Source organism: Cynocephalus volans, chromosome 2, assembly GCF_027409185.1.
Source record: "Cynocephalus volans isolate mCynVol1 chromosome 2, mCynVol1.pri, whole genome shotgun sequence".
NCBI lineage: Eukaryota > Metazoa > Chordata > Mammalia > Dermoptera > Cynocephalidae > Cynocephalus > Cynocephalus volans.
In genome coordinates, this window is record NC_084461.1 from 198,016,663 (window position 1) to 198,043,427 (window position 26,765).

The 26,765-nt window shown below is 49.3% G+C and overlaps 1 protein-coding gene across 2 annotated transcripts in view; it reads right to left on the reverse strand.

The window, feature by feature from the left end:
- Positions 1-8,442: 8,442 nt before the first annotated feature.
- ACACB (acetyl-CoA carboxylase beta) overlaps positions 8,443-26,765 on the reverse strand; it is a 117,506-nt gene continuing 99,183 nt past the window's right edge. For both annotated transcript variants that reach the window (XM_063088084.1, XM_063088083.1), the window contains exons 38-53: positions 26,541-26,663; positions 26,167-26,436; positions 25,133-25,230; positions 24,028-24,148; positions 21,437-21,547; positions 21,031-21,174; positions 19,756-19,876; positions 18,186-18,282; positions 16,622-16,718; positions 15,889-16,024; positions 14,638-14,815; positions 13,124-13,236; positions 11,948-12,102; positions 11,089-11,259; positions 10,853-10,989; positions 8,443-10,134 (exon numbers count right to left, since the gene is read on the reverse strand). In XM_063088084.1, the coding sequence (XP_062944154.1) occupies positions 10,008-10,134; positions 10,853-10,989; positions 11,089-11,259; positions 11,948-12,102; positions 13,124-13,236; positions 14,638-14,815; positions 15,889-16,024; positions 16,622-16,718; positions 18,186-18,282; positions 19,756-19,876; positions 21,031-21,174; positions 21,437-21,547; positions 24,028-24,148; positions 25,133-25,230; positions 26,167-26,436; positions 26,541-26,663 (2,199 nt within the window). In that variant the 3' untranslated portion in view covers positions 8,443-10,007. The remainder of the gene's footprint in view (positions 10,135-10,852; positions 10,990-11,088; positions 11,260-11,947; positions 12,103-13,123; positions 13,237-14,637; positions 14,816-15,888; positions 16,025-16,621; positions 16,719-18,185; positions 18,283-19,755; positions 19,877-21,030; positions 21,175-21,436; positions 21,548-24,027; positions 24,149-25,132; positions 25,231-26,166; positions 26,437-26,540; positions 26,664-26,765) is intronic.

A 26,765-nucleotide genomic window follows, 5' to 3' on the forward strand; every position in this document is an offset into this window, starting at 1 on the left:
GGGCCACACCAGGCACTGTGGCCGTGTGTGAATTTATTTATATTTATTGTGGCCCATCCACTCCACATCTGCATACCCAGCCCTAGGCCCCTACCATGAGATTCCTCATTCCCTCTCCACATCCCAGAACCCTCACTCCTAAACTGTCAGCGAGTCACCTCCCTAACTGGCTTTTAATCCCTTTAGCAGCCGTGGGCTTTCCCCCCCCCCCCAGGACAAAAAAAGCACTTTTGATACTGTGAAACATCCTGTTTTTTAATAGTAGAGACCAGATATTTTTCCAACTGTTCAGTCGTGACTCAGCCTCTTCTTATAGTCACCTAAGAAGGGAGGTGTCACAGTTTTGGGTTTGGGGGTGGATGGAATGGGGAGGGGGCATTTTGTGCTGAGATTTGACACCTCTGATGAAAAGAAGGAAAACTGTGAATCATGTGGAGCTTGAGCCGTGTAGCAAGTTCTGGAACTTTCCACAGAGCATCCACCATCTTTAGACACAATCCCAGGGCTACCCGTCTGACCGGCACTGCTCAGCTGCTTTGCGGGACGTGACCCCTGATAAGTTAAGATGTTTAAATTGTTAATGAAGACCCTGTGTTTGGGCCATGCAAAGACTCTGTACCTGTAGTATTGAATAACTGTGTCTTCTGTCAATAAAGGCTGAACAGCAGCTCTGTGGCTTGGGGGGAGGTTTGGGGGGGGATAAAAGATAACGATGGCACTCACCCCTCACAGGTAAGTCCCCATTTACAGAGGCACAGGGAGGTGACACTGTGTGATGCCATACCCGGGTGTTCGGACACCAAGTTCCCATCACATCAGAAACTGGGCTTTGTCATGTTGGATAAAATTAGCACAGCCTCCATTACTGCCACCAGTGCTGGGCACTTGGCAGGAGTCGTGCTTGCCGTTTACCGCTTAGAAAGCAGAAGCTCTGGGAGGTCGGGGAGGACTGAGTTTGTGTGTGGCAGACTCCAGAGCTGGAGCTCAGCAGTGCCACTCTGAGCTGCCTCTGACCTGGGGTCAGAGAAGAGGATGTGGAAGGAGATGCACTTTTGCAGCACCTGCCCTGTGCCAGGCCCTATGCTAGTCACTGCTCTCCGCTCATTCAGTCCTCATGACAGCCCTAGGAGGTGTATCTTATTAGTTATGACACCCATTTCACAAATGAAGAAACTGAGGCTCAGACGAATAAAGCAGGTGACTTGCCACCCCACATAATAGCAAAAGGGTGTATTAATTAGGAGTCTGTCTCATTCTTAAGCCCACCCCAGAAGTGGCCTGCAGCTTCACAGGGGAGAACAGAGTCCCAGGTGTGCAAGTAAGGAAGTGTATGGGGTGATGGGCTATGGGGGGTGATGGGAGGTGCTGAGCAGGACCCCTCAGTGGAGGCCAGGCAAGCGGCAGGGAGAGGATGCCTGCTGCAGCCCTGGGCTGTCTTTCTCTGCCCAGCGCCTGTTACCCCCTCCCTGGCTCAGCTCCTGGGTGGCCCCGTGACCCAGGCCTAGCCAACAGTAGTATTGTGATCCCCTGCAACCTCCAGCAATTGCTTAGGGATGGGGGCAGGGGACCCAGGCCATGGTGGTCACAGCCAGAGAGCATCACTCCAGGGACTTTGCAGGAGCTATGGGACAGGGATGCCCTTCTTCTCTTGGGGTGCTAAGCTGGGAGCATAAAGTCTGAGCTGCTGGATAACCATGTGGAAAGGGCTGGGGAGCCCACAATTGGGTCTGACGTCTGTTCCTTACCATAGGCAAGTGGGGGCCAGGTATGCATTAAGACAAGGCAAAAATGTCAAGGTCACAGAGTCACAAGCTCTAGGCAGACCCCTGTGCAGGAGCCACGATGACACCTGAAGCGAGCATGAAGGAGAGATGGGAGGAATGAGGACTTTAGTGAGGTTCTCTCTGGAGTTGGGCAACTAATGAGAGAAAAATACGACTCACTACCATTTGAGCACCTGCTGTGTGCCGCATGGCATTAAACACTTGGGGCAGCATCTCCCTGAAACTGCACCACGACCCACAGTCAGTGGGATGGTCCCATTTCCCAGATGAAGAAACTGAGGCTCAGAGGTCATGGTCTTCCAGCTTTTCTTCCCCCTCCATGGGAAATCATTCACATTCTAACAACAAAAATAGTAACAACACTCACTAACACGTACTGGGGGTTACTCCACGCTGTGTGTGCCGTGACATGGTTTATCTCATTTTCCTCTACTCCCATGCAATAAAGCTGTTGTTATCCCCTGTGGTAGAAGAATAATGTGCCCCCACAGTGGCCACATCCTAATCCCTGGAACCTGTGAATACGCTATGTTACATAGCGATGGAAAGTGAAGGATGCAGATTGAATTACGGTTGCTAATTGCCTACCCTTAAAATAAGGAGATTAGCCTGGATTTCAAGGTGGGCCCAATGGAGTCACAAGGGTCTTTATAAGTAAAAGAGGGAGGCAGGAGAGTCCGAGTCAGAGGTGAAGACGCTACACTGCTGGCTCTGAAGATGGAACGGGGTTCCAGAAGCTGGAGGTCAAGAAAAGGGCTTCTCCCCTAGAGCCTTCAAAAGGACCACAGCCCTGCTGACATCTTGATTTTAGCCCAGTGACACTTATTTTGGACTTTTGACCTCCAGAACGGTCAGATGATAAATTTGTGTTGTTTTAAGCCACTAAGTTTGTGGTGATTGCTCCAGCAGCCATAGAAAACCAATACCGCCCCATTTTACAGAAGAGGAAATTGAGGCTCAGAGAGGCTAAGTAGCTTACGCGTGATTCGTACGGGGTAGAGCTGGGACTCGACACTGTACTTCCCCACAGTCTTTTGTCACATCCCAGAGGGCTCAGCTGACATTGTCTGCTTTTGCAGGCTTAAAGAGAAGCAAAAATTCTTCCGAGTTATGTGGCTGGGACTTAATCCCAGCCAGGTCTCCCGGTCTCCCAGCCCCTTCCACGGGAGCACAGCACTGTCCAGCTTAGTATGTGCTCCCAAAGGGTAGTTGGAGGTTTAGAGAAAGGGATGAAAAGATCTGGTCAAAAGTAGGAGACGAAGGGGTTGGGGCTGGGTATTGCCTCTCTGGACGATGCTGGTTGTGTGGACTGTTCTTTCCATTGGTGCGGAAGCCAGATCTGCCAACTCTTGAGTCACAGCCCTCTGAGTCCAGGAGTGGCAGGACAAAGACCAAACTAGCAGCTGAAACGTGGGCAACTTCATCAGCAGCCAAAGACACTGGGAGGAGCCAGGCCTCACACCCGTTCCCCAGAGGTACCTTGTCCACAGAACCCAACCCCTCAGCACAGCCCCCCGCCCAGCACCTTCCACAACCAGCTGCTGTAGGACAGGAACAAACACCACCAGGAGAGGAAGGACAACTCAGCCTACCTCTGGGACCCGCATTGTCTGACCCCCAAGGCTGACCCAGCTTCCTCCTTGTGGGATCTTGGTGCCAAAGGCAGAAGCCTCTCCAATCTACTCCACTCTTGGTGCTCCCCACCTCCCATAATTGACAGGTATCTCTGATAAACCGTGGAAATGTGGTCAAACTTGCTGATTATCAGCACCTCCTGGGGCCTTTTAATTTTAAAACCTAGTTCTCCAGATCCCTGCCTGGACCATTCTGACCTGGGAGCATCGAGGTAGGGCTGGGGTCAATCTGAGTTTTAACAAGCACACCTGCTAAGTGTGGGAACTGGCCAAGGGAAGGGTGAGAAGTTTCCAAGACAGAGCATGGAGGGGTCACCAGGTGGGTCTGCTAACTGAGATAAGGCAAGCCCCAAGATAAGAGGAGCCTGGAACATTCCTCTAGCTTAGACCGAGGAATCCCTCGCACTTGTGCGGCTCACAGGTGCAATTCTGAGGGAGGATGAGGCTCCCAGGAGAGTTTGAGCAGTGGGAGAGAGACTGGAAAAGATGAACAAACGTAGCATGGGCCCCTCCTCACCAAGGCTGGGCCTGGATGGACCGATGTTTCTTTCTCTACTGGCTTCCAGGAAGCTCTGCCGCCCCCAGGTTGCATATGTGGCGTTTGGAATGCGGCAGCACAAGAAGGGAGAAGAGGCTGGCGAGGAGGCAGGGCAGCCAGGGCAGGAGCCACTGGGTGGGCGAGAGGAGTGGGGGTGCAGAGGACTGGGACCTTCGGGGCTTACAGGTGGGGGTCTGTGATTGCCTCTGTTTGTGATGTTTGAGGGATTCAAGCAAAAAGGTTCAATGACCCTTGAGTTAAAATTACTTCTAGGCTCCACCCCTTAGGCTGGCTATTATCAACCAGCCCAAACAACCAGAAAACATGGGTGTGGGCAAGAATGCAGAGAAACTGGGATCCTTGTACGCTGCTGGTGGGGATGTGAAATGGTAGAGGTGCTGTGGAAAACAGTGTGGCGATTGCTCAAAAACTTAAACATAGAATTACCATATGATCCAGCAGTTCCACTTCTGGGTACGTACACAAAAGAACTGAAAGAAGGGACTTGAACAGATACTTGTATATGGATGAATGGATAAATAAACTATGGTATATCCATACAATGGAATATTATTCAGCCTTAAGAAGGAAGGAAATGCTGACACGTGCTACAACATGGATGAACCTTGAGGACATTGTGCTAAGTAAAATAAGCCAGTCACAAAAAGGCAGATGCTGTATGATTCAACTTATGTGAGGTACTTAGTAGTCAAATTCCTAGAGACAGACAGTGGAGTGGTGGTTGCCAGGGGCTGAGGGAAGGGGGCAAGGGGGAGTTATTGTTTTATTGGGTACAGAAGTTCACTTTTGCAAGATAAAGAGTTCTGGAGATTGGTTGCACAATCATGTGAATTTACTTAACACTACTGTACACTTAAAAATGGTTAAGATGGTAAATTTTGTTATGTATATTTTACCAAAATAAAAATATAAATAAGTAATACATCTAGACTCCTTGCCTGTGTTTCTTACACACTATTCTGCTCACTAATATACCCCGGGGGTCAGTGCATCACAAGATACAGAATCTCATCAGAAGCTGTCTCTCACCTCGTTTTCCAGAAGAAGACCTCTTGCCAGTAGGCTGCTCTTCAAAATCCACCCTTGATTCAGTGACCATAGGGATTTAGGGATCCCTAGTGCTATGGGTGAAATGTGTCCCCCAAAAGCTCATGTATTGGAAACTGGATCTCCACTGTAACAGTGTTAAGAGGGTGGGAAATCCAGCTCTGGTATTTGAAAGGTGAGGGCCTTTGAAAGGTCATTGGATCATGAGGACTGTGCCCTTGTGAATGAATTAAAACCTGCTCATGAAGTAATGAGTTATCACAGACATAATTCTGATGGCTTTATAAGGAGAGCAGGTGAGAAGGTTAGCTCTCTCTTGCTCAGGCCATTCTCTCCCATGTGATACCCTGCATTACTGTAGAGAGTCACCACCCAGAAGAAGGCTCTCACCAGATGTGTTCCCTGGACCTTGGATTTCCCAGCCTCCAAACTAAGAAATAAATTTAATTTCTTTATAAATTACTCAGTTTCCAGTATTCTGTTTTAAGCATCAGAAACAGACTATTATACCTAGGTACGCATTTCACTTACAAATCCATGTTTGATATATATTGTACAAAAGAGATAGAACAGGGGCTGTGGGACCAGAGAGGAGAGGCTCACATCTGTCCACTAGAGAATTGAACAGAGACAGCTGTCAAGAGGAAGTGCCACTTGAGTTGGGTTTTGAGGGATGAGTAGGAGTCAGCCAGGCAAAGGCCAAGGAGCAGGAGTGTTTCCAGCAGAAGACACAGTCTGTGTTCACCTGGAGGTGAATCGATAGCTCAGGCTGGTTGGTGTGTGGTGATAACAGATTCAGTGGGCAGAAAATGGGGGCCAGGACCAGCTCGTGCCCAGCCTTATGGGACTGAGTGAGAACTTTGTCCCAGGGGCACTTAGAACAGGGAAGTAGCACTCTGGGAAGATCCTCTGGCTGCTGAGCAGTGCCCAGAAGCAGGTGGGTTTGCCTGCACTGGTTGGATCAGTTGAAACCATAGGGAGGCAGCCTTTCCTGTGCACGGTGGTCATTTGGGAGCCTTTCTGTGGCCTGTGGGCGTGATCCTTGTTCCCTTCTCTATCATGTTCTTGTCACAGTGACTCTGGAAGGTAGACTCTGGGCATTTCTGGGTTTAAGAGTCACTGACCCTAAAGGTCTGCTAATGGTTAGCCACTTGCAATTCTACCTGTTAGGGACCCTGGGATGTCGGTTTCCTAGGGCAGGAGTGGGCCATCCTGCTCATGGCTGTACCTCCCCCACAGGGCTTGGCTTGTAGCACATGCTCAGTAAAACAGCTGATGAAAATATCTAGCTGGGGCCACGTGCATTGCAACGCCTGGGACTCCCTAACTAGCTGCACAGCCAGGCGCGTCATCTCAACACAGCTCTGTTTTCCCCAATCTACTCTTGGCTGCTAAAACCCTCAAGAAGTGATTTTAAAAAAACAAAACAAAACTTGTTTTGAAATGCCAAAATAACCCTGGAAAAGTGTACTAATGTCTGCAATTTATTCTGAAATGGGACAAAATACTGAGATGGCTTCATGGATAAAGAGAGTCAGATTGACGGACAGACAGGTGGTCGAGAAAGCACAGCACAGTAAAATGGCAATGGCAGCATCAAGGCTGCAGGTTAGGTATCGGTGTTTGCTGTAAAATATTTCAACTTTTTGGAGTCTGGAAATTTTCACAATAAAATGTTAGGGAAAAAATGACCTTGGAAAAAAAGGCCGACGACTTTGGAAGCTGAGGAAAAGAACAAAGAGAAAGGGGAGCAGGACAAAGAGAGGAACAGAAGTGGGGACGTCCCGAGCAGGGGGAGCCCAGGTTAGGCGGCGCCTCTCACTCGTGATGCGGACACGCCCACTGTACACGTGAGGACACGAGTTTCATCCGAGTGGCTTAGGGGCTCCAGACGCTGCCAATCAGGGAGAGACTTTACTGAAAGGAGAGATGGCCGCTTGGTCCCAGCGTGGGGACTGGCACAGGAGCACAAGGCTTTGGATGAGGATCCAAATGAAGACAATAGCTGAATTAGCCAGGAAGGGAGGGAGGCAGAGAGGAAGGAGTGGAGTCTCACCTGCAGGACGTCCTAACGTTCCGGGATATAACCCTTGCAAAGGTTCAGGACTTATGGCAAAGCATAAAGCACAAAGCACAGGAAAATTGGCTCTGGGCCAGCCTGGGTTCCTGGTCAGGCCCCTCTTCTTGCCCTTGTGACTTGCGTGCCAAGTCTCCCAGGGGAGAAAAGTTGGCCTTGCCAGGGAAGGTACTTTCAGCTGATTGCCAACATGTTTGTAATCCAGCAAAAATATCTACCTGTAGCCTTTGGGATACAAAATCCAATCAGAGCTTCCTCCTCGCCATCACAGAGGGCTGCACTTCAGCTTATGCTTAACTCCTCACCTCCCTTCCTGGGGTGTCTGGTGATGCAGAGCACCTTTATGGCGCAGATGTGGGTGGAAATTAACTGCTGCCTTCTGGACTAACTGGGCCATGTCTGGGGATGAGATATAGCTCCAACTCAAACTAGCACAAGCATTAAAAACACATGCATGGGTTCCTGGGACTGGGCTGTAGACTTCAGGCATGGCTTGATCCAGGTGTCCAAATAATACCAACAGGACTGGGTCTCTCCCTCCACCTCTGACTCTGCTTCCCTCTGTGTTGGCAGGTTCTTTCCACATGTCAGTGCTGTCAGCCATCCACAAGGGATTCTGATGGGCTCTGCTGGAGATACACACCTACACCTGAGCTAATCATCATCAAGAGGAGTGGAGAACTCTGGTTGGCTTATTCCTGGTGAGGTGGAAATGCCTGGAAAAGATGTCAGGCAGAATGAAAGTAACAGTTGTTATATTTTGGAGACAAAACTGAATAGTCCCTGTGTACTGCTAAGCCGTTGTGGGAAGGGGGATTCTTTTGCAGTTTGGATCTGTGCATGGCCAACTCCTAAGTGTGGCTTAAGCCTGCCCGCTGTGAACCTACATCATTAAAGAGAGGGGCTAGGCTCTGGAGTCAACAGACTTGCTTCACCTCCCAGTCCTGTCCCAGTGTGATGAAGTGCCTTCACCTCTCTGAGCCTCACCTTCCTTGTCTGCAAAATAGAGGTAGATAAAAGTGGTGGAAAAAATGGAAATTGCATGTGAGAAGTGCCTGGGCCACCCCACCCTTCCATCCTCCAGAGCAACTCCCATTTTGTCTGTTGTATAAGCCAGGCTTCCATATAATTTTTTTAAACAAAGACTTCCAGTGCTTAAAAAAGGAGAACATTTTGAAAATTACTGAGCCAGTTCAATCTAGCTCTTGGCTTCCCTTCCCAGCTGCTCCCGAGACAGGGACTTCCTCAAGGTCACTGACTAATATGAGGATAGAGAGCTCGAAGGCACCACCCAGGAGGCAACCTCCCTTTTCTGGTACAGATAAGTCAAGGCCAAAGTGCTTCCTTTAAAAAATAGTTTATTGTGCACATTTCCTGGTGGGCTCTTCTGCCCACCGTTCTGGGGTAGCAGTTGTGCATGAGCTCGCCTTCCCCTCCAAAACCAAGAGGGCCTTGCCCGAAAGAAAAGCCTTCGATTCCCAAAACAGCATTGATTCTCCGCCCCCCGTCCCCGGCCTCAGGATGGGACAGCAGATTATTCCTCTTTCTCCCACTCTCACTGTCCCCCCACCTTCATTTGCCAGGGCTGTCTGGGTGACGTCCAGACTTTTTAATTTCTTTAACTTAGAGATCCTTAAGCATCCTGGCAGATGGAGGCTTCCCTGGGCAAACTCATTGGCCTCCACATTGACCAGGCATAACATTCAGTGTCCTCAGACAAACTGCCCAGCACAGCAGCAGGTCCTGGCCAACACCCTCCACCCCCATCTCTGGCACCGACAGGAGGGACCCGAGGATGGCAGGTCCTGACGCTGTGCAGCCTTCAGAGCCAGCACTGGTGGGCACGTTGTACAGTCCTCCCTGAGCAAACGGGGGTGGTCTTCCCAGTCCAGTCCTTGGTCACTGATAGCTGTGCCCCTCAGGGCTGGATCCCACCATGGACATCAAGGCAACAGGTGAGGAAATAACAGTCACTCAGGGGGCCTTCCAAGGGGTGGTGGGGCAATTACCAGCGGCGACACTCTTGGCAAGCTGGGCTGTGAGTCTCATGAGGGCTTGCTCTCTGCCTCTGCACTCCCAACCCAGGCAGGAGGGTGCGTGCCTGGGTGGGCGACTAATCCTGCAGGGGGCTTGGGGCTAGTCCTTATCCTCCTTGGAGGGAAGGGGCAGGCTGAGAACTGTGAGCCAGGGAAAAGAATCCTCCAGATGCCCTGGAACCCATGGCTGGGCATCTCCACTCATTTTGCTTTCCCTGTCTCAAGAAAAGAGTCTCTGCCAACGAGCCCTAAGTATGGCCTGCCTATGGGATAGTCCTAGTGATCCACAAGGGGCCACTTGGGGGACAAAATACCATTTTATTCTATTAATAAAAAAATCATTCATCCCTTTTCCTGGGTGACTAGACGGTATCTGAATAAGCGTCATTACAAAAATAGGTTTTCTCTAGTCCTGTCTATATATTTTTTTCCCTTGGCCTCTGATGAAATATACAAGATGCTTACATCAAGTGCTAGTCTCAGAGTAAAAAAAATAAAAGATTCCATGACCAAATATAAAATGAGCATAAACAACACCTGGATCCTGCATGCCAGGTACTGAAAAGCAAAAGGAAACCGGGATGTTTTGGTTCAATTTGATTCAGTGAGGCAGCAAAAATGTTGTCTTAAGAGACAAAACAAAACAAACTTCCCAGCAACAGTGAGGGGGAGATCTCTGCTTGGAAACGGCACTCTTGAGCCTTTTATTGAGACAGGAGTTAGCCGGGGACCAGCAGCCCTGTAGAAACGCTCAAGATTTTTCTTTTTTCTTAAAAAGAAAGCCCCCGATGTCCTGGCAGGGGCCCATGGCGGGTGGGTCAGCACGGGTTCTCTTGCCCGTGGTCCTGGGAGTGGCTGGATGGACCAGGGTCAGGTGGAGGCTGGGCCCTCCATAGTGGACAGCAGGTGGACGACCTGAGCCCGCTCGGCTGGGCTGATGTGCTGGCTTAGGTACATCACGCAGTCCACGGCCACCTCGGGGTTTTCTTGAACAAGGCTGTGGTGGAGGGGAGAGAAGGGCTGCGGTCGCTCTGGCCACTTCGTTCAGTGGCTCCTACGGTGGCAGATTCCTCATGCAGGGCCATGTCCCATTCCTGGGTGGGATGCAACCCAGAGCTCCTGATTCCCTTCCTGACATGGTCACCATGGGGGGGACGGTCCCCATGAGGTTGACGGTCCCATGGGCAAGAAGGGGTGATGGCATAGGGATCAGAATGCCTCGTGGTAGCACAATCCCTACCCGTCACTAGCTGTGTGACCTAAGACAAGGCATTCTCCCCGAACCTCAGCTTCACCCCTCTAAATGGGGTCCACATGCTCTACCACCTACCTCATAGGGGACCCCATGGCAATGGGGGAGGAAACCCCCTGGGAAGGCTCAGACTGGAATAGGAGGCAGCAGCCTGAGGCTGAGTGTTTCGGAATGTGGGTTCTCTCACCAACCACACTCCAGCTGTGACCTTGGACACATCCGCATATCTTCCAGCAGGGATCATGTGCTGAAAGCATCTCACACCCCCTCACAGCATCCCCAGGGCTCTGCCTCACCCTGGCCGCTGCACAGGGAGATCGGGCACTGGGGAGCATGGTCTCTTGGCTGGGGGGCCAGCCTGGGCTGTGGGCCACAGCATGAGAGTCTGGGCCTGAGACCTTGGAGGCAAATCCTGGCTCCAGCACTTGCCAATAAGCCCGGGGGGCGGTGGGTGGCTACTCACCCTCGGATGGTCTTGAGGACAGAGTCGTGCTGCAGGCACTTGATGTTCTCGCGGATGGTGGAGCGTAGGCCATCTCCCACTTGCCAGTGCTGCTCCAGCCACTGCACCACTGCCTGGTTGTTTTCCCACAGGTAGGCCTGGGGCAGAGGGGACAGGCTGTCTCAGAGGGGCCCCGCTGCTGGGCAGGCTGCCTTCAGCCCCCAGCCCGGCCAGCCCTGACCCTGCTCCAGGCCCACCTTGACGGCCCCCTCCGTCTCCACGAACCAGCGGCGCAGCATGGACTGGATGTGCACGTGGCTCAGCTCACCGCTGGCCCGCAGGATCTCCTGCTTGACCTGGTCCTCCAGGAGGAGGCGGCGCAGGCGCCAGTACAGGAAGGTGCGTGCCGTCTTCCACTCTAGGACGTCCTATGGACAAGCCCAGGCCTGAGCCCCCAGAAAGGGCAGAAGGAGATAGGATGCTGGCTCTGACCACACCTGCCAGAGTGGCTGCCCAGGCTCCATGATCACTCCTACTTTACAGGCAAGGAAGCTGAGGCTGGGGTAGTGAAGGCACCTGCCTAGGAAGGGGCAGAGCCAGGACTTCACCAGGACTCTAGAATTGTGCTAGATGAAAAAATGTCCCCCATACAAACCTGGCACCACCTCTACCTAAACTGACTCAAACACGAGATTACATGCAGAGGCTTACACCGGCTGGAGAGGAGAACATTCCACAAGAGAAGCTGACAGCACTGGACACAGGGAGGAGGTGACTGTGGGATGTCCTCTTAGGGGCGGGCGTTAGGGCTGGACATGGGTGGAACAATGATTTCCAAACCTCGCCCAGGTGCAAACTGACTGAGCGGCCTATTGGAATCTCTTGGGGATTTAAAAAAATGCTGCTACCTGGCTCACACCCCAGATATTCAGATTTAATTGGTTTGTAGAGCAACGTGGGCATTGGGATTTTTTTTTTTATAGCTCCCCAGGTGATTCTAACATGCAGTGTCTGACCCATCCCAAACTTCTGAGCCCAAATCTCCTCCATGTGTTGGAAATCAGGTGACCTTAGGATGGGCTCTTGCCATCCCACCCAGCAGCCACAGGCTCTTACGGAGATGACACCCTTCTCAAGCATCCTGCCGGGCGTGTCATGGAGGTCCACGAACTGCACTGCCACCTGGTGGTAGATGGGGAGCAGCAGGTCTTCACGAGCCTTCAGCCGGCCCTCCAGGTCCTTGCGGTCCTTGTCAGAGAGCTCAGACATCCCTGCAGGTGAGCAGACAAGCAAGTCAGGCCTTCAGGGAGACCACGAAAGGTGGCCACATGAGGTCAGGGTGAGGGATTTTTTTTTGAGAGGGCACAAACCAGAGTTTTCAGGACAGGCCTTACCCCATGAGAGATCTGAACTTTAATTCTGATACTACCCCCAAATCAAGTTGCTTATGCAGTCTCACAAATGCAAGACAGCATTCCACATGCAATGTTAAATGTGCCCCCTTCTATCAGACCCACAGTATTTGCAGGATACTATCAATTACTATTTTTAATATGTACTATAACATATAATAAGGGACTATTATAAACACCTCTCGGCTGATTTCACAGCTTCGATAAAACAGACAAATTCCTTAAAATATACAAACTACCAAAGCTTACCCAGGAGTAAACAGATAATGCAAATAGTCCTCTATATAATAAAGAAGTTAAATTTGTAGTTGGAAACCTCCTATCAAAGATTTAAAGAAATAATGCCAATTCTACACTAACTCAGAAAATAGGAGAACACTTTCCAACTCGTTCTAGGAGATCAACATTATCCTGATACTAAGCCAGACAGAAAAATGACACATATACACTGTAACAAATCTTGTGAATAGCAGTTATAAAGACATTGCCACCTAATATGGACATTTAAAGAAAATTCCATCTAAAGATTAGAAAAAGTGAAGCAAAGCTATCATTTAAACAAAACTGGTAAAATACATTACTTCTGATTGGAAGTTCTAAAGGGACATTTTGCTACCAAAATTCTGATGTTCCTCATTGACCCCCAGTACTTCAATTGTTCTATATTGTGGGTGCTGAGAAATTAATTCACTATGGCATTATATGTGTTTTTTAATATTAAAGGGATTGATTTTAGAATGTGAATATTTTTTAAATCTCGCAATGACTGTAGCTATGTTTGGTGTGTCTTCATTTTATTTTTAATATAGTAGAAACTTCCCGTGACGGGGCTGGCTGGCCCTCTCTCCACCTCTGGGAGGGGATGCCATTCAGACCTTACCTAACTGTTCCACAAGCTTCTTGTAAGCTGGGTCAATCCTTCTCATGGCCTTTATCACATCTTTCTTTCGGAACTTAATTTCCACCGTTCCTTCTGGCTCTAGAACACCCCCTCTGAAAAAAGAAGAGGCAGGAACAGGGGCGTGTGAGGCATCGCCCAGCAAGTGACAGCTAGTGGAGCTGGGGGAGCTGGAGGCAAGAGAGCCGGGAGATCTGGGTGTCGGTTCTCAGCTCTTTCACCAAATCACTGTGTGTCCTTCCCCTCTCTGGCCCTCTGTTTCTATAACCACAGAAGGAGGAACTGAGCCAGCTTTTTAAAGTAATGCTTTCTGAACTCTGGAGGGCCCTTGCAGGTCCAAGAGTATATGACTTTCTCCATAATGGCTAACCCTCCTGCTCTTTGGCCACAGTCCTTTCTGACTTTCCTAATTTCTGCTATCCTAAAGCTGGGAGACTGTGTCTGATCTCTTTAAAGTTCACAGAGCCACCATGAGAGCCCAGCATGGTCCCGTATGAGCTGCCCTCCCATTTCCATCCTTCTCACTCTCCCCTCCATCTCCCCTCTGTCCCATTTTGGTTTTGACAGCTTGGAAGCCCTGAGAAATACTACAGGTATCTCTGAGCTTCCTGGTGGCCACAGTGAAAAGTTAATGATGACCCCATTCGAGGCTGCTCGGTGTCATGAGTCTTCCTGGAAGCCTGACTTCAGCAGTCCCCCACCAGGACAGGCTTGGCTCATTTTCTACCATATCACAATACCTAGCATAATGCCTGACACATAGTAGGTACTCAGTAAATATTCATGGGATGAATGAATGATGAGGGTGTGAACATAGGAATGGCATGCCTATATATTAGGCAGAATTACTCTTGAGCCTTTTATATCATGCACAGCATATATCATAGAGTTTCCACTTCAAAAGCATCAATCACTATTATGAGCATTACTGTCATCATGCTTGCTGTAAGAGTTCCTGGGATGAATTCCTCCTGGAAAAAGTACCAAGGAGGTTTCTCTCCCATGGAGAACTGGTATCCTCTCATGCAAGTACTCATCAGTCATTTGTTCAGCCAGTATTCCCTGACTGTCTACCAGGAGTCAGGCACTGTGCTAGGCCCTAGGTTCTAAAACTGAATAAAGCAACCCCTGTAGGAAATTATATCTTGGGAGAAACTCAGAGTCTGGTGAGAGATGGATGGCTCATCATATTTCCCTTTTCATCCTGGCTGCCAGGAATCTCAGGTCTTTCCTTTTTATTTTTTGCAGACTTCCTTGGGAAGGAGGTGAGTCTAAGTGATGAAAAAAGAGACAAGTATTTCTCCACCTCCTCCAGGCTCCAGCCACTAACTCTCCCGAGAAAATCCTATCACACACTGACTTACTTCCAGATTGGTGAAACCAGAGACTCTCCATCCTTCAGCAACTCAGAACACCCCTGCAATCCCCAGCCAGTGGCTCAAGACAGGGGAGTGAGAACCAGAAAAGGCCAAGCCAGGCTGAGGCAACACACCCACCTGCTCTCTTTGTCCGCGTACATTTCTATGCACAGAGGGTTGATGGTGGAGTCAATGACCACCCAGGAGCCACCCCGGAGCTCTGCATAGGGTGGGATATAGATCAGGATGGGCTGTTTGTACTGCCTGAGGGCATCCACGATGTAGGCTCCAAACTTCAGCACCTGGTCATACATGTCTGAAAAACAAGGCAGTCGCCTGGTTAGGCGACTTCAGGCCCCAGACTCTTATGCACGCAAAGCCCACATTCTTAACTGTCTTGGGGTCCTGAGAGAGCGTGCTCAGCTGGGAGACTTGGAGAGCACTGGGCTGGGAGTTGGGAGCTGGTCCAGGCACAGACTACTCCCTAAGTGGCCATGCGATCTTGCATAAGTCAGTCACCCAGCGTGGGCCTCAGTGTCCTTGTCTATAAACGGTGGCACAAGGAGCACCCAGTGTCTAAGATTCCTTCCTGCTTGGGTTGAGATGCCCTCACCCGTGACTGCCCTCTACCCTGTCCCACTGTTTCCAGGACACAAAACTCTCCCCAACAATAACACAGGTCCTTCCCCTCTGCACACAGGAACATGGCCCTTATCCTCCACCAAGACGTGTCCCTCCAAGCACCCGGGCACCCCATGTGGCAACAATAATACAATAATAACATCAATTTCAATAGCAACACATGCCAAGCATTAGCTCTTTGGATCCTCACTTTGGCCTGAGGTTGGCCCTGTTCTTACCCTCCTTTCACAAAGGAGGGAAACTGAGGCTCAGGTCACCCAGCTAGCAAGGATTCACAGCAGGTCTGTCTGCCTCCCAGTCCAGCTCTTTCCTCAACACCCCACACAAGCCACTGTCTCTCAAGATGCGCTTGGTGGCTTAAAAAGCCCTTGCATGATTGATTGCAAGGTCACTGGAGGCTCAGAGCAGCCCTCTGAGGAAGGCCAGGCAGCTGTACGTCCTTGTCCTCTGACCAAGCAGGCGAGGACTACCTAGGTCACTCAGCAGCTTCCAGGGCTGCCCGTTCCTGCCCAGCCACTCTTAGCGTGACCTCTGGGGAGTCACACTTTGCCTTCAACCCTCAGGTGCTCATCTGCAAAATGGGATGATGTTACCTGAACTGCCTACTGTCCTCAGGATTTTTGTGAGGCTTAGCTAAGACGACGATGGGACCAAACATAGAAAACCGGTGTCACCATTCAGAAGAGGCTGCCCTGGGTGCTGACCAAGAGGTTTTGGGGCACCCACACTGGAGGGGGGCAGCATTACCTTTCATGCCACCAGAGAAGCCCCTCCAGTTGGCAAAGATCATCAGGGGCAGCTTCTCCCGGTTGAAGTCCTTGATGGCCTGGGCTGTTTTGTAGGCTGAGTCTGGGAACCACACCTGGCCCGCCTGCTGGATTATCTAGAACACAGAGCCATTTGGATCAGGCACCTCTGTGCAACGGTGGCCCTGGGACACAGGGGCAGCTTCCAGAGCCTCACCCTGGAGCACAGGCAACCCGATCTGCACTAGCACCAATACCAGAGCCACGGCTCAGGAGGGCCCAAGCTCCGGCACTCAGGACCCTGCTTGACCCTCATTCTTCAGCCCAGCCAGGTTCCTGCTGACCCCATTTACAGACTCAGAGAGGTGCCAAGCCAGTCAAGGCTACACTGAGTCAGTGGCAAAGCTGGTCCTAGAACCCGGCCTGACTTCTGAGTTCTTCCCAGGATGTGCCATGGCCTATCGCAGAAACAGTAGAGGGGCAGGGATGAGAGGTGGGAGGGATTCCTAGGGACCTTTCATCAGCCCCTGAGGAAGAAAGAAGACGGTGCAGAACATTACACATCCCATGGACAGAGTGCTGGAGAAGCGGGCACAGAGCCCTCCCAGGGCCAAGGACTGGCTGAGTCCTCTTGCTTCCCCACCTCTGAGCTGGAAAGGCAGCTATGTGACCACCACACCCAGAACCCACTCTTGTTGGCAGAGCAGCTGAAACAGCAGCCACAGACCCCTCACCTTGGCCTCGGAATCCAGGTTGGCAGGGTCTGCAGGGACCGCCACCTCCATGGTCCGTGTCTCCACTGCAATCACTCCGACAGGGATCCCCCCAAGCCTGGAAGGTGTGCACACGTGAGCCAGGTCCTGGGCAGCACCCTGGGCAGATCTCTGGGGCATGTGGGTCCACCCAGCCCCAAAGCAATAAGAGCCTCACAGTTGGAAAACCTATTGGTGCCTTGCTGGGGCAGAAACCATCAGGGGAGGATTGAGACAGTGCATGGTCTGGAACAGCACAATCCACTAGAACTTTCTGTGACGAAAGCCATGTCTCCACATGCGCTGTCCAGTACAGTAGCTACGAGCTGCCCATGGCTACTGAGCACGTGAAATGTTCTGAGTACTACTGAGGAACTGAGCAGGTCATCCTCTCTCACTTTCATTCATTTACATTTCAACTTAAATTATCACCTGGGCCAGCAGCTGCCACACTGAACAGCACAGGTCTAGTCACCAAGGCACATGCAGAAAGGACTGAGGGATGCTGATCCTGGTGGAGACTCAGCTTAAGGGATGTCAGGACATCAGTAAATGTCACCACTTGCTACCAGCTGGCCCATGGCATGTGCATCACTAGACTGTTCTCACTGACTTGCACAATGACCCTACGAGGTGAGGTGGGGGGGCAAGGGTCAGGAGAGCATCTCCAAATAATGGGAGGGCTTCTCCATGCAAGGAGGAGTAGATTTAATCTCTGGTTTAAAAAATGTCATTAAAATAAACGCTTAGTACTTTAAAATTCTTCACCCAGGAGGTAAATAGCAACGACAGTAAATAGTAGCCACTACCACTTATGGAACATTTATGATATTTTAAGTGCATAACATATGTTATTGCTTCTAAACATCACAATAATCCTTTGAGCGTAGAATTATTATCCCCATTTTACAGATGAGGAGGTGGAGGCCCAGAGAGCTTGAGGGATGGAGCCGAGGCTTAGCCTCAGGTCCAACTCCAGAGCCCGGACTTGTAGCCACGACATCATACCAGGAATCTGAGTGGTCAATTATCAGGACACAACCTTGGGCTCAATCTAAGGAAGAACTTTTAGGCAGCCGGAGCTGTCCCAAAAGATGAGGGCTGTGCTGCTGAAGAGTGAGGCGCTCAGCTCTGGAAGCATTCAAGCACTTAAGCCTTCCACCAGCAATGGTACACAGCAGGGCTCCTCCCTGTGGCCCTCCTGAAATGGGATTCATAGTGCTGAGTGTCTGTGCAGCTTTTGGGGGACAGCACCCAGGGCTGTCTTCTGATTCCCAAAGGGGTTCATGGCGACTGACACTAGAGGCAAGGGTCCTGGTCCCCAGCAGGAGCTGGCTGAGATGCCTTCTAAGGCTATACACAGACAAATCCAGACTTTATGAAATGGCTCATCATCCAGAAAACCATTCCCCTAATCGTTTTTTTTCTTTCAGGAAATCCTGGAGCCAGGACAAAATGTCCCTTGGGGCCCCCCAACCCAGCACCTAGGAGTCCCAATGCCTGGTGAGGCCAGACTTGTGCAGCCTGCTCTCATCCTCAGGGTTACCTTGCTCGTCCCGTCACCACGGACTGGGCCCAGGGTGCCATGATTTCCTTGAAACTGCCCTGGTCGAAGAATCCAGTCTGCCAGTTTCCCTTCAGAGCTGTGGGCAGACAGCAGGAGCCCAGGCTGAAGTTGGCTCATGAGGCCCTCAGGGTCCGCCTGGCTCGGCAGGCTGTCTTACAACCTCTCTAAGGACAGCCTGACAATATCCTGACAGCCCATACAACACCCATTTCCCCTTTAATGCATATCCCAACCCCTCACACACCCACAAAAACAGAAACAACAAAACAAAAACACAGGGCTGCAAAAAATACACCAAATCAGAATTCAGTCCATCTGGAATATCCAACTACCATGCCCGTCAATGCCAAACATGCCGAGATCCTAATCATAATCTCTGCCTCCTATTCCCAAGAGGCAGAGAGCTGACAGACACTTCCCAGGAGGTGGGATTTCAGGAAGGGACCACCTGCTCCAAAAAACTCATCTCCGACCTGCTGACTGCAGCTTCATAACCATTTAACTGGGAAGAAAGTTTTCAATTGCCCAGAGAGAGAGAGAGAATATGATAATGTCAACTGCAGCCATTGCTGGGGAGGAAATGGTGACTTAAGTCCACACCATGGCGTATGTGACTGCAGTTCTGACAAGGGGAAAGGAGCCAGGCAGCAGGAGGTGACTCAAAGTGCAGAGGTGGGAAGCTGGGCACCTGGGAATGCCCAAAGGCTGGCCTGACCAGAGGAAGAAACCTGTTAGCCAGAAGTCAAACATTTTAATCAAGATAAGCCAGCCCTCTCCATGGTCACAGGTGAGAAAGCCCATGAAAGATAGAAAGCCACATGGCTCCTTCCACTGGCCAGAGTCAGGCCTGTCCCTGAGGGCCACGCCTCCTGCATCGCACGGCTGCAGGAGTAGGCCTGCATCTCAAGGTAGCAGCATGTGAAATTCTAGACTCGGGACACAGTAGCAGGGGTATCTCAGCTTTCCTGTTCTGTTTGGTTGCTCAGAATGAAATAATATACCCCCAAGAGATAAACCCATCCCTTTCAGAGAGAGAGAGAGAGAGAATGCATGTGTGCAAAAGAGTGTGTGTGCACGTGTGTGTTCACACATGCATGCACGTGAAGGTGTATATGTGTGTAGAAAAAGTCTGTCCTGGGTAAACTCACAGAGAGTTCCCTTGGACAGGTTTAGCCAACCACAGAAAGAGAGAGAGATGGGGGGCGGTGGGGAGGGGGCAGTCTTCTTTGGAAACTCTGATGTTTTAGCACCGAATTTTCCACTATGCAACCACAGGGCAGTTTGGGGAGGGAGGCCACGACCACCACTGCACTTCACCTCCATCTATTAGCTCCAGAAATCAAAGGCTGTTTGCAGCCCTTCTTGGTCAATGACTCAGGAAAAGCATAGAATAAAATCTCCATCCCTCCACTCCCCCTGCATTCGCTCTCAGGGGCACTCCTCTGCCATATGGGAACAAGCACCAGTTCTTCTCCCTAAGGGCTCCTTTATCCCAGGCTCAGGAAAGAAACCCAAGACCCAGGTCCCAGGCAAACACTTTAGAACTTACTTGGGTGAGGCCTTCCTGCAAGCATCCACCGGGGGTCATAGGGAGCTCTGGATGGGAGGAATTCAATTTCTCTGTCAATGGGGTCAGTGGGTGTGATGATAGGAACTGGGCTGTGATTATCCTAGAAAAGAAAGCCAGGTCTCCCACTCAGTCTCCAGTGCTTGTCAATAAGCCTCCAATCTGCTGTTTGTGCTTTTCTCCTCTGACTATGATTATGACTGGTTATGCAGCAGTATCCCCTCTCCAGGGTTTCTGAAGCCTCTCTGCTGGTTAGACAGTGTCAGAGAAGGAGTGGCCACCCTATGGAGTCTTTTGAAATCTAGTTTACGAACTCCTGAGCACCCTTCAGGGTTCAGATGGATTCAATGATGCTGGGGAGTGAAAGAGAGGCAGGAGAGGATTCGTCCTGCTACCTAAGGCCAGGTAAGAGGAAAAACATCTTACAAGAAAGAACAAAAAGAGAGACTGGCTGCAGGTAGTAGCAAGAGCTGACACGCAGATGGGAGAAAGGAGCACTCAGGAGTAACTGTCATCTGTGATATTTAAACTTGGGGATCTGGGATGAGCTGAACTCTGGAAACCAACCTTCCAGAAATAATTACAATGAAGAATAACAACCTCACTTATTTGCATGGAATGTTATAGTGAACCAAGAACTGTGCCCACCATTACCTTCTTCTTACGCTGCTATTCAGGAGGTACCCTAACAGCCTGGCAGGGTAAACACCATCCCCAATGGACAGTTGAAGAAACTGAGACTCAAACATCTGCTAGTCAACATCTGGTGAAAGAAACTCCAGCTGATAAGTAGCATTTGGTGAGGACTCTAACATCACGGGATGGGTGTTATTATCAACCCCATTTCACAGATGAGGAAGGAAACTGAGGCCCAGAAAGATTAACTGTCCCAGGGTCACATTGCCACTGAGGAGGATACCAGGAATCAAATCTACCCTGAATATAAAGCTCGAGGATTCCCTATTGTCCAATGTTGCCTCTTTTTTCAAGAGGCAATGCTACCTCTTTCTAAAGCGTCAACAGACAGCATCCTTATAATGGTATTAGTGCCACCAAAAGAGCAAAGAACAGCTAGTACAGGGCTGGGTGCTGGAGAGGGACGGAGGGAGGAGTAAGGAAAAATCAAGCCCAGCCACATTTACAATGTTCCTGCTCCCCACCCTCCCACAGCACCCAGGAGGTGACAGGGACACAATTAGCAGGTGAGCTTGAAAACAGAGTCTTCCAAGCTCCGAGCTGCAGAGGGGGATTCTGCACCTTTGGCATAAAGGACAGCCACTCCAGGATGGTATAAACCCCCTCGAAGTCATCCGGCACAGTGATGTGGGAGACACCATTGTAATGCATGATCTGCACACCGCCCAGCTGGTTGTTAGATGTGTAGACCTCTCTTCCCAGGACCTGCTTTGACACAGCACGGTTAGCAAAGTAATGCCCCTTTAATAATTTTGTTTTAAAATGTCAGTAATACAGGGACTTAATTCCACCCGAAGAGCCTAAAATTTTGGGGGGACGGGTAGGAAGAGGTCCAGATAACTGCAAATTGGAAAAACAGCTCTCACATTAGTAGGACTGAAACTGGTTTAATGTTGAGAAAAACCCCACCAGAGGACAATGGGAATGTTAAAATGACCCCCGTCCCCAGAGGCCCCTTCTCTGTCACCTTGTTGAGAGCACTTGCTCCCGTGAGGATGATGTGGGAGTTTTCCACCTGGATCACTCGCTGGCCCAGTCTCACCAAGTAGGCCCCGATCCCAAGGGCTCGGCAGGTCACCTGTGGAGAGAAGACCCCTTCTGAATTCCGGAGGTGGCATGCCCCAACCCCCACATGGGAGGAGAGCCCAGGAACCTGCCAGGCACACATGGAAGTTATGTTTTGGTCAATGACAACCTGATCTGGGGCCAAAGAACAGAGGCAAAAGCCTCTTATCCTTCAGGCCACTCCCTGGAGTGTGGCTTCCCATCTAGAAAGAACATGGTTAATGAAGACAGTGTATAAAGAGAAACAGTAAACAGTGAATGTTCAGGGTCTTAAGAGGCTTGTGTGTGGCTCTTCTGAGCTCAGCCATTTGCTAACCATCGCAGCCTTTCACACAACCAAAAGGACATCCAGGACTGTGTGTAAAAACTGGTAAAATTCAAATAAGGTCTGTACTGAGTTAACAGTATTGTGCCAATGTCAATTTCCTGGTTTTGGTAAGGGACTATGGTAAGATCCTGTCATGGGGGGAGCTGGATGAAGGACATACAGGAATTCTCTCTACTGCCTCATAACTTCTTGGAAGTCCTAAACTATCTAAAAAATGTGTGTGGGGTGTGTGTGTGTGTGTGTGTGTGTGTGTGTGTGTGTGTGTGTGTGTGTGTGTGTGTGTGTGTGTGTGTGTGTGTGTGTGTGTGTGTGTGTGTGTGTGTGTGTGTGTGTGTGTGTGTGTGTGTGTGTGTGTGTGTGTGTGTGTGTGTGTGTGTGTGTGTGTGTGTGTGTGTGTGTGTGTGTGTGTGTGTGTGTGTGTGTGTGTGTGTGTGTGTGTGTGTGTGTGTGTGTGTGTGTGTGTGTGTGTGTGTGTGTGTGTGTGTGTGTGTGTGTGTGTGTGTGTGTGTGTGTGTGTGTGTGTGTGTGTGTGTGTGTGTGTGTGTGTGTGTGTGTGTGTGTGTGTGTGTGTGTGTGTGTGTGTGTGTGTGTGTGTGTGTGTGTGTGTGTGTGTGTGTGTGTGTGTGTGTGTGTGTGTGTGTGTGTGTGTGTGTGTGTGTGTGTGTGTGTGTGTGTGTGTGTGTGTGTGTGTGTGTGTGTGTGTGTGTGTGTGTGTGTGTGTGTGTGTGTGTGTGTGTGTGTGTGTGTGTGTGTGTGTGTGTGTGTGTGTGTGTGTGTGTGTGTGTGTGTGTGTGTGTGTGTGTGTGTGTGTGTGTGTGTGTGTGTGTGTGTGTGTGTGTGTGTGTGTGTGTGTGTGTGTGTGTGTGTGTAACATCTAGAAAACCAGCCTAAGGAACACACTGATGCCCAGCATTTTCTACCTTGGAATTGAAGATCCAACACTGCATTGGAAAAATAAGGCCTTAAATGACAGCTTATCCTTAAAGAATACTATTACTACTACCACTATTAGAAAAACAGAAAGCATTTTTGGAAAAGTCATGGGGGTAGTGTGGGGAATACTTGTCTTATACTAGCTAACGTCAGATACAAGTTCTTATAAATACTGAATACCTTTAAAATAAGAGAACATTGGACCCTGGTTTAAACAAAACAAAAAATAAAAGGATACTGTTGAGATTGAAATAGAGCTCCCTACACCCTCATAATGTACGCTATCTGCTTCTGTAGAATTGCTTGCTTAACCTAAGTAACTCCATTTTACCCCGTCTGACCTGACACAATGGCCTAGTTCCTGGAATTTACCACATCGCCTGCCTCACCCCATCCCGGATGACTCCCTGGCTGTGACTGCTTTCGATTCAATAACAGAGAATCCTGAGCAATACCAACGCCATCTTGGGAAGGCACTGCTCCATTCCCATCGTCAGACTACCCCCCTTCTGTGTGAGAAACTGTTTACCTTCTCATAGAAACAAAAATCGTTGCATAGAAACAGAAGCCACACACAGTGAACTATTACATGGGAACAGGAACCACACACAATGAAAACTTGTATGCTCGATTGCTCTAATGGCTCATTTTTGGCTTCTGTGACCTAGCTCCCTAGCTTGCTTTGTGCACCTGGACAAACCCGTGTGCCAATGGGATGTGGTTTTTGCCTTTCAAAACCCCACAAGACCAAGGCCCGGGGCCGTTCTCCCTTGGTTGCTCTTGAGAGATGGTCGCTGGCCAGCTGGAGTGAATAAACTGCCCTTTTCTGCATGAGTGGCGTGTAAGTGCATTCTTGCGGGAGGTGCCTCACAACAAGATAACTGTTTAAATGAGACCAAACTGGGTTCCATTGATATTAAAGAATTATTGATTCTGTGGGGTGGAATAATAGTATTGTGGTTATATAAAAAAGGGAAAAAAACAAGTCTTTTTCTGTGAATGATCCACTGTGAGGTATTTACGGATAAGAAGATATAATGGGGAGGGTTGTCTTTAAAATAGTCTAAACTGGGGTGCGGGGAGATTGAGGACACAGGAATGGCTGCGTGTGGGAAGCGCTGGAGCTGCGTGATGGCACATGGGCTCATTATCAATTCGCTCTACTTTTGCAGCTAATTTACAGTTTCCACAATAGAAAGATGAAAAAGAAAAGAAAATAGTTGGGGACTCACCAAGCTAATGGTGACAATCTCTTCATAAGCCAGGGAGGACTCCCCTGCAATCGTGCCTGAGCCCCTCAGATTCTCCACACCCAAGCCATCGTCCTTCCCAATGATATCCGTGATGACGTATCTTCAAGAACCAAACACAGGTCAGAGATGGAGCTCTAGCCTAGGAGAATCCAAGGTTAACGTATTGCCCAAGGATCCAAGGCAGGAGGGATGGGGCAGCAAGATGAGAGATTGGAAAGGTAAGCAGCCAGAGGTGAAGGGAAAGCAGAGGTCTAGGACCCTTGTAATTGGTGCTAAAATTTCTAAAAAAGGCAAGTACAGCATTGTCTTTTTTTTTTCTTATTTAAGGAAACCAATTAAATCTAACAGCTGAATGCAATGTATGATCCTTGACTGGGTCCTGAATCAGGAGGAAAAGATAGAAAGGACATTAACAGGAGAATAAGGAAAGAAGAATAGGAATAAATATTCTATCACTGTTAAATACATTGAGGTGACAATTTTAGTATACTTTTATTGGAGAATGTCCCTGTTCTTAGGAGATACATGCTGAAACATGTATTTAGGGATGTGTCATAATGGCTGCAGCTGTCTCTCAAATGGTTCAGTAAAAAAAAAAAAAAGGCAAAATATTAATAATAGGTAAATATCTAGGTGAAGGGTATATGGTGTGTTCACTCTACTATTCTTGTATCCTCTGTAGATTAGAAACTTATAAAGTAGAAGGCTGTCTTATTGACAGCATTGTCTTATTGAGGCGTCACCCCACCCCATCTTCCTCCAAAAGCAACCTAGGCGAGTGTTTGGGCTACAGAGAGATGAGGAAGCCACTTAGTTTATGATCAATCAGTGAGTCAAGATTCTATGTGCTATTTTTGCAAAAGGGGGGACTCATTTTATAATGACAAAGATGGGTTCACCCTGGAGAATGTCCCAAATGTTTAAGTCAACAGTGCCCCAAACAGAAGCTCAGGGGTCCTATTATACAAACATCTCCACCCCACCTGAGAATATCACCATAAACCCGGAGGCAAAGAGACAGATTCCCCACTACTAGCTGAAATTAAACACAAGCAAAATTAAGGAGCTACCTTAAGTTATTTACCTGGATTCTCCTCCTTCCTCAATGTGTTTGCAATGGACGGAGTTCAAGGAGCTGATTTTGGTGTAGTCTTGGGGGGTCAGGTACAGGTATTTAAATCCCTTTAAAGAACATACTTTGGTGAGGCTATGAACCCACTCCCCTGCACTCAACAGCACTGTTTTTTGAAAAATGTCAACACTGTAGAAGCAAATGTCAATAACACATTAACATGTCTGGTGTTAATGCCTTCAGCTATAAACTGAAGGTCTGCTTTGAGCTGAGCACTTTCCTCTCATCCTTACAAGGCAATCTCATGCTTTTCCTGGTCTCTGATTGTTTCTCAATCTTTTCATTACAGCTCCCCTAAGGAGCCTTCTCAGACATTTTTTCCCCTTATTGCCAGCTTCCCCACCCCAATGAAATTTTAATATTAAAGATATACTGTTTATGTACTGGATGTATGTATATGTATACATGAAAAGTCTATGTATATAAAAATATATGAATATAAAATAAATATATTTTTTGCCTCCCCCCAAATAATTTTCCTCTCCTTCGGTGGGGGCAATACCACCCACTCCCCTTGAGAATGCATGCTCTGGCTGGAAAGAATGACTATCCCCTGTAGTCTTACTTCACAAAGTGATCTATTTTAGCTGCTGTCTACACATCTCCCAGATGATTTTTAAGGACTCTCTGAGGCTAGGGACAGTGTTTTATGGCCCTCTGCATTCAGTGTGCATTCAGTGTGCATTCAGTGCACACTGCCTTCAGGAGAAGCTCAGTATATATCAGCTCAGTGTTTATAAACGTTTTTTCATTATCATCCCCCTACGGAGACTTTTAGACATGTTTTCCTAATCACCACCTCCTCCCCGATGAAATGTTAATACCACCTATATGCCACATGCCTATTTACACACTACATGTATATCTGTGCTTTATGCATTAAAAGGGTAAGTTTTTTTGCACCCTCTTGCAGGTGCTGTCACCCCCACGGAAAATAAAACACTAGCTGAGCGGAACCACATCACCACACCAGCTTCGTGACGCACTTTGTGGGGATCTTCTGGATCGACCCAAGCCACCTGGAACATGTGTTTGATCTCCTCAGCCAGGCCAATACGGGCCCCGCTGTTGGCTGCCAGGTAGATTTTGGGGATGCCCTCTGTCCGGGCCATCTCAGATGCCCGCAGGTACAGAAGGTCCTCCCCTGGGCCAAAGGATCCGATGCTGAAGGTGATGTCATTGCCAATGATGATCACGTCCCGCCCTTCTGGATACTCTTGGGTCTTAAACCTCATTTTGAAGGCCACCATGCCCACCTGGTGAGGAGGTGAATGCACAAGGAAAACAGGGTTGTTTCTTCAGGGCAAATGTTTTTAAAAGGGTCACTCCAGCCAGGGGCTGGGCTCTGATGAGTTTTTACCTCGTTTCCACCAGGAAGTCGGTTCATCTCCACCAGCTGGCCCTGAGGGTCCACCACTAATTCAGTGTATGTCAGGATGTCTTTGGGGTACTTGTCCGGGGAGCCCCAGAGTTTAAAGAGAGCCTGGGGAGAGGGGAAGAAAGAGGAAAAACTTGAAGGCATCAGTAGTGGGTACTATCTTCCCAGATGGAGATGATCTGTCATAATTCCAAGGTGAATTTTCTA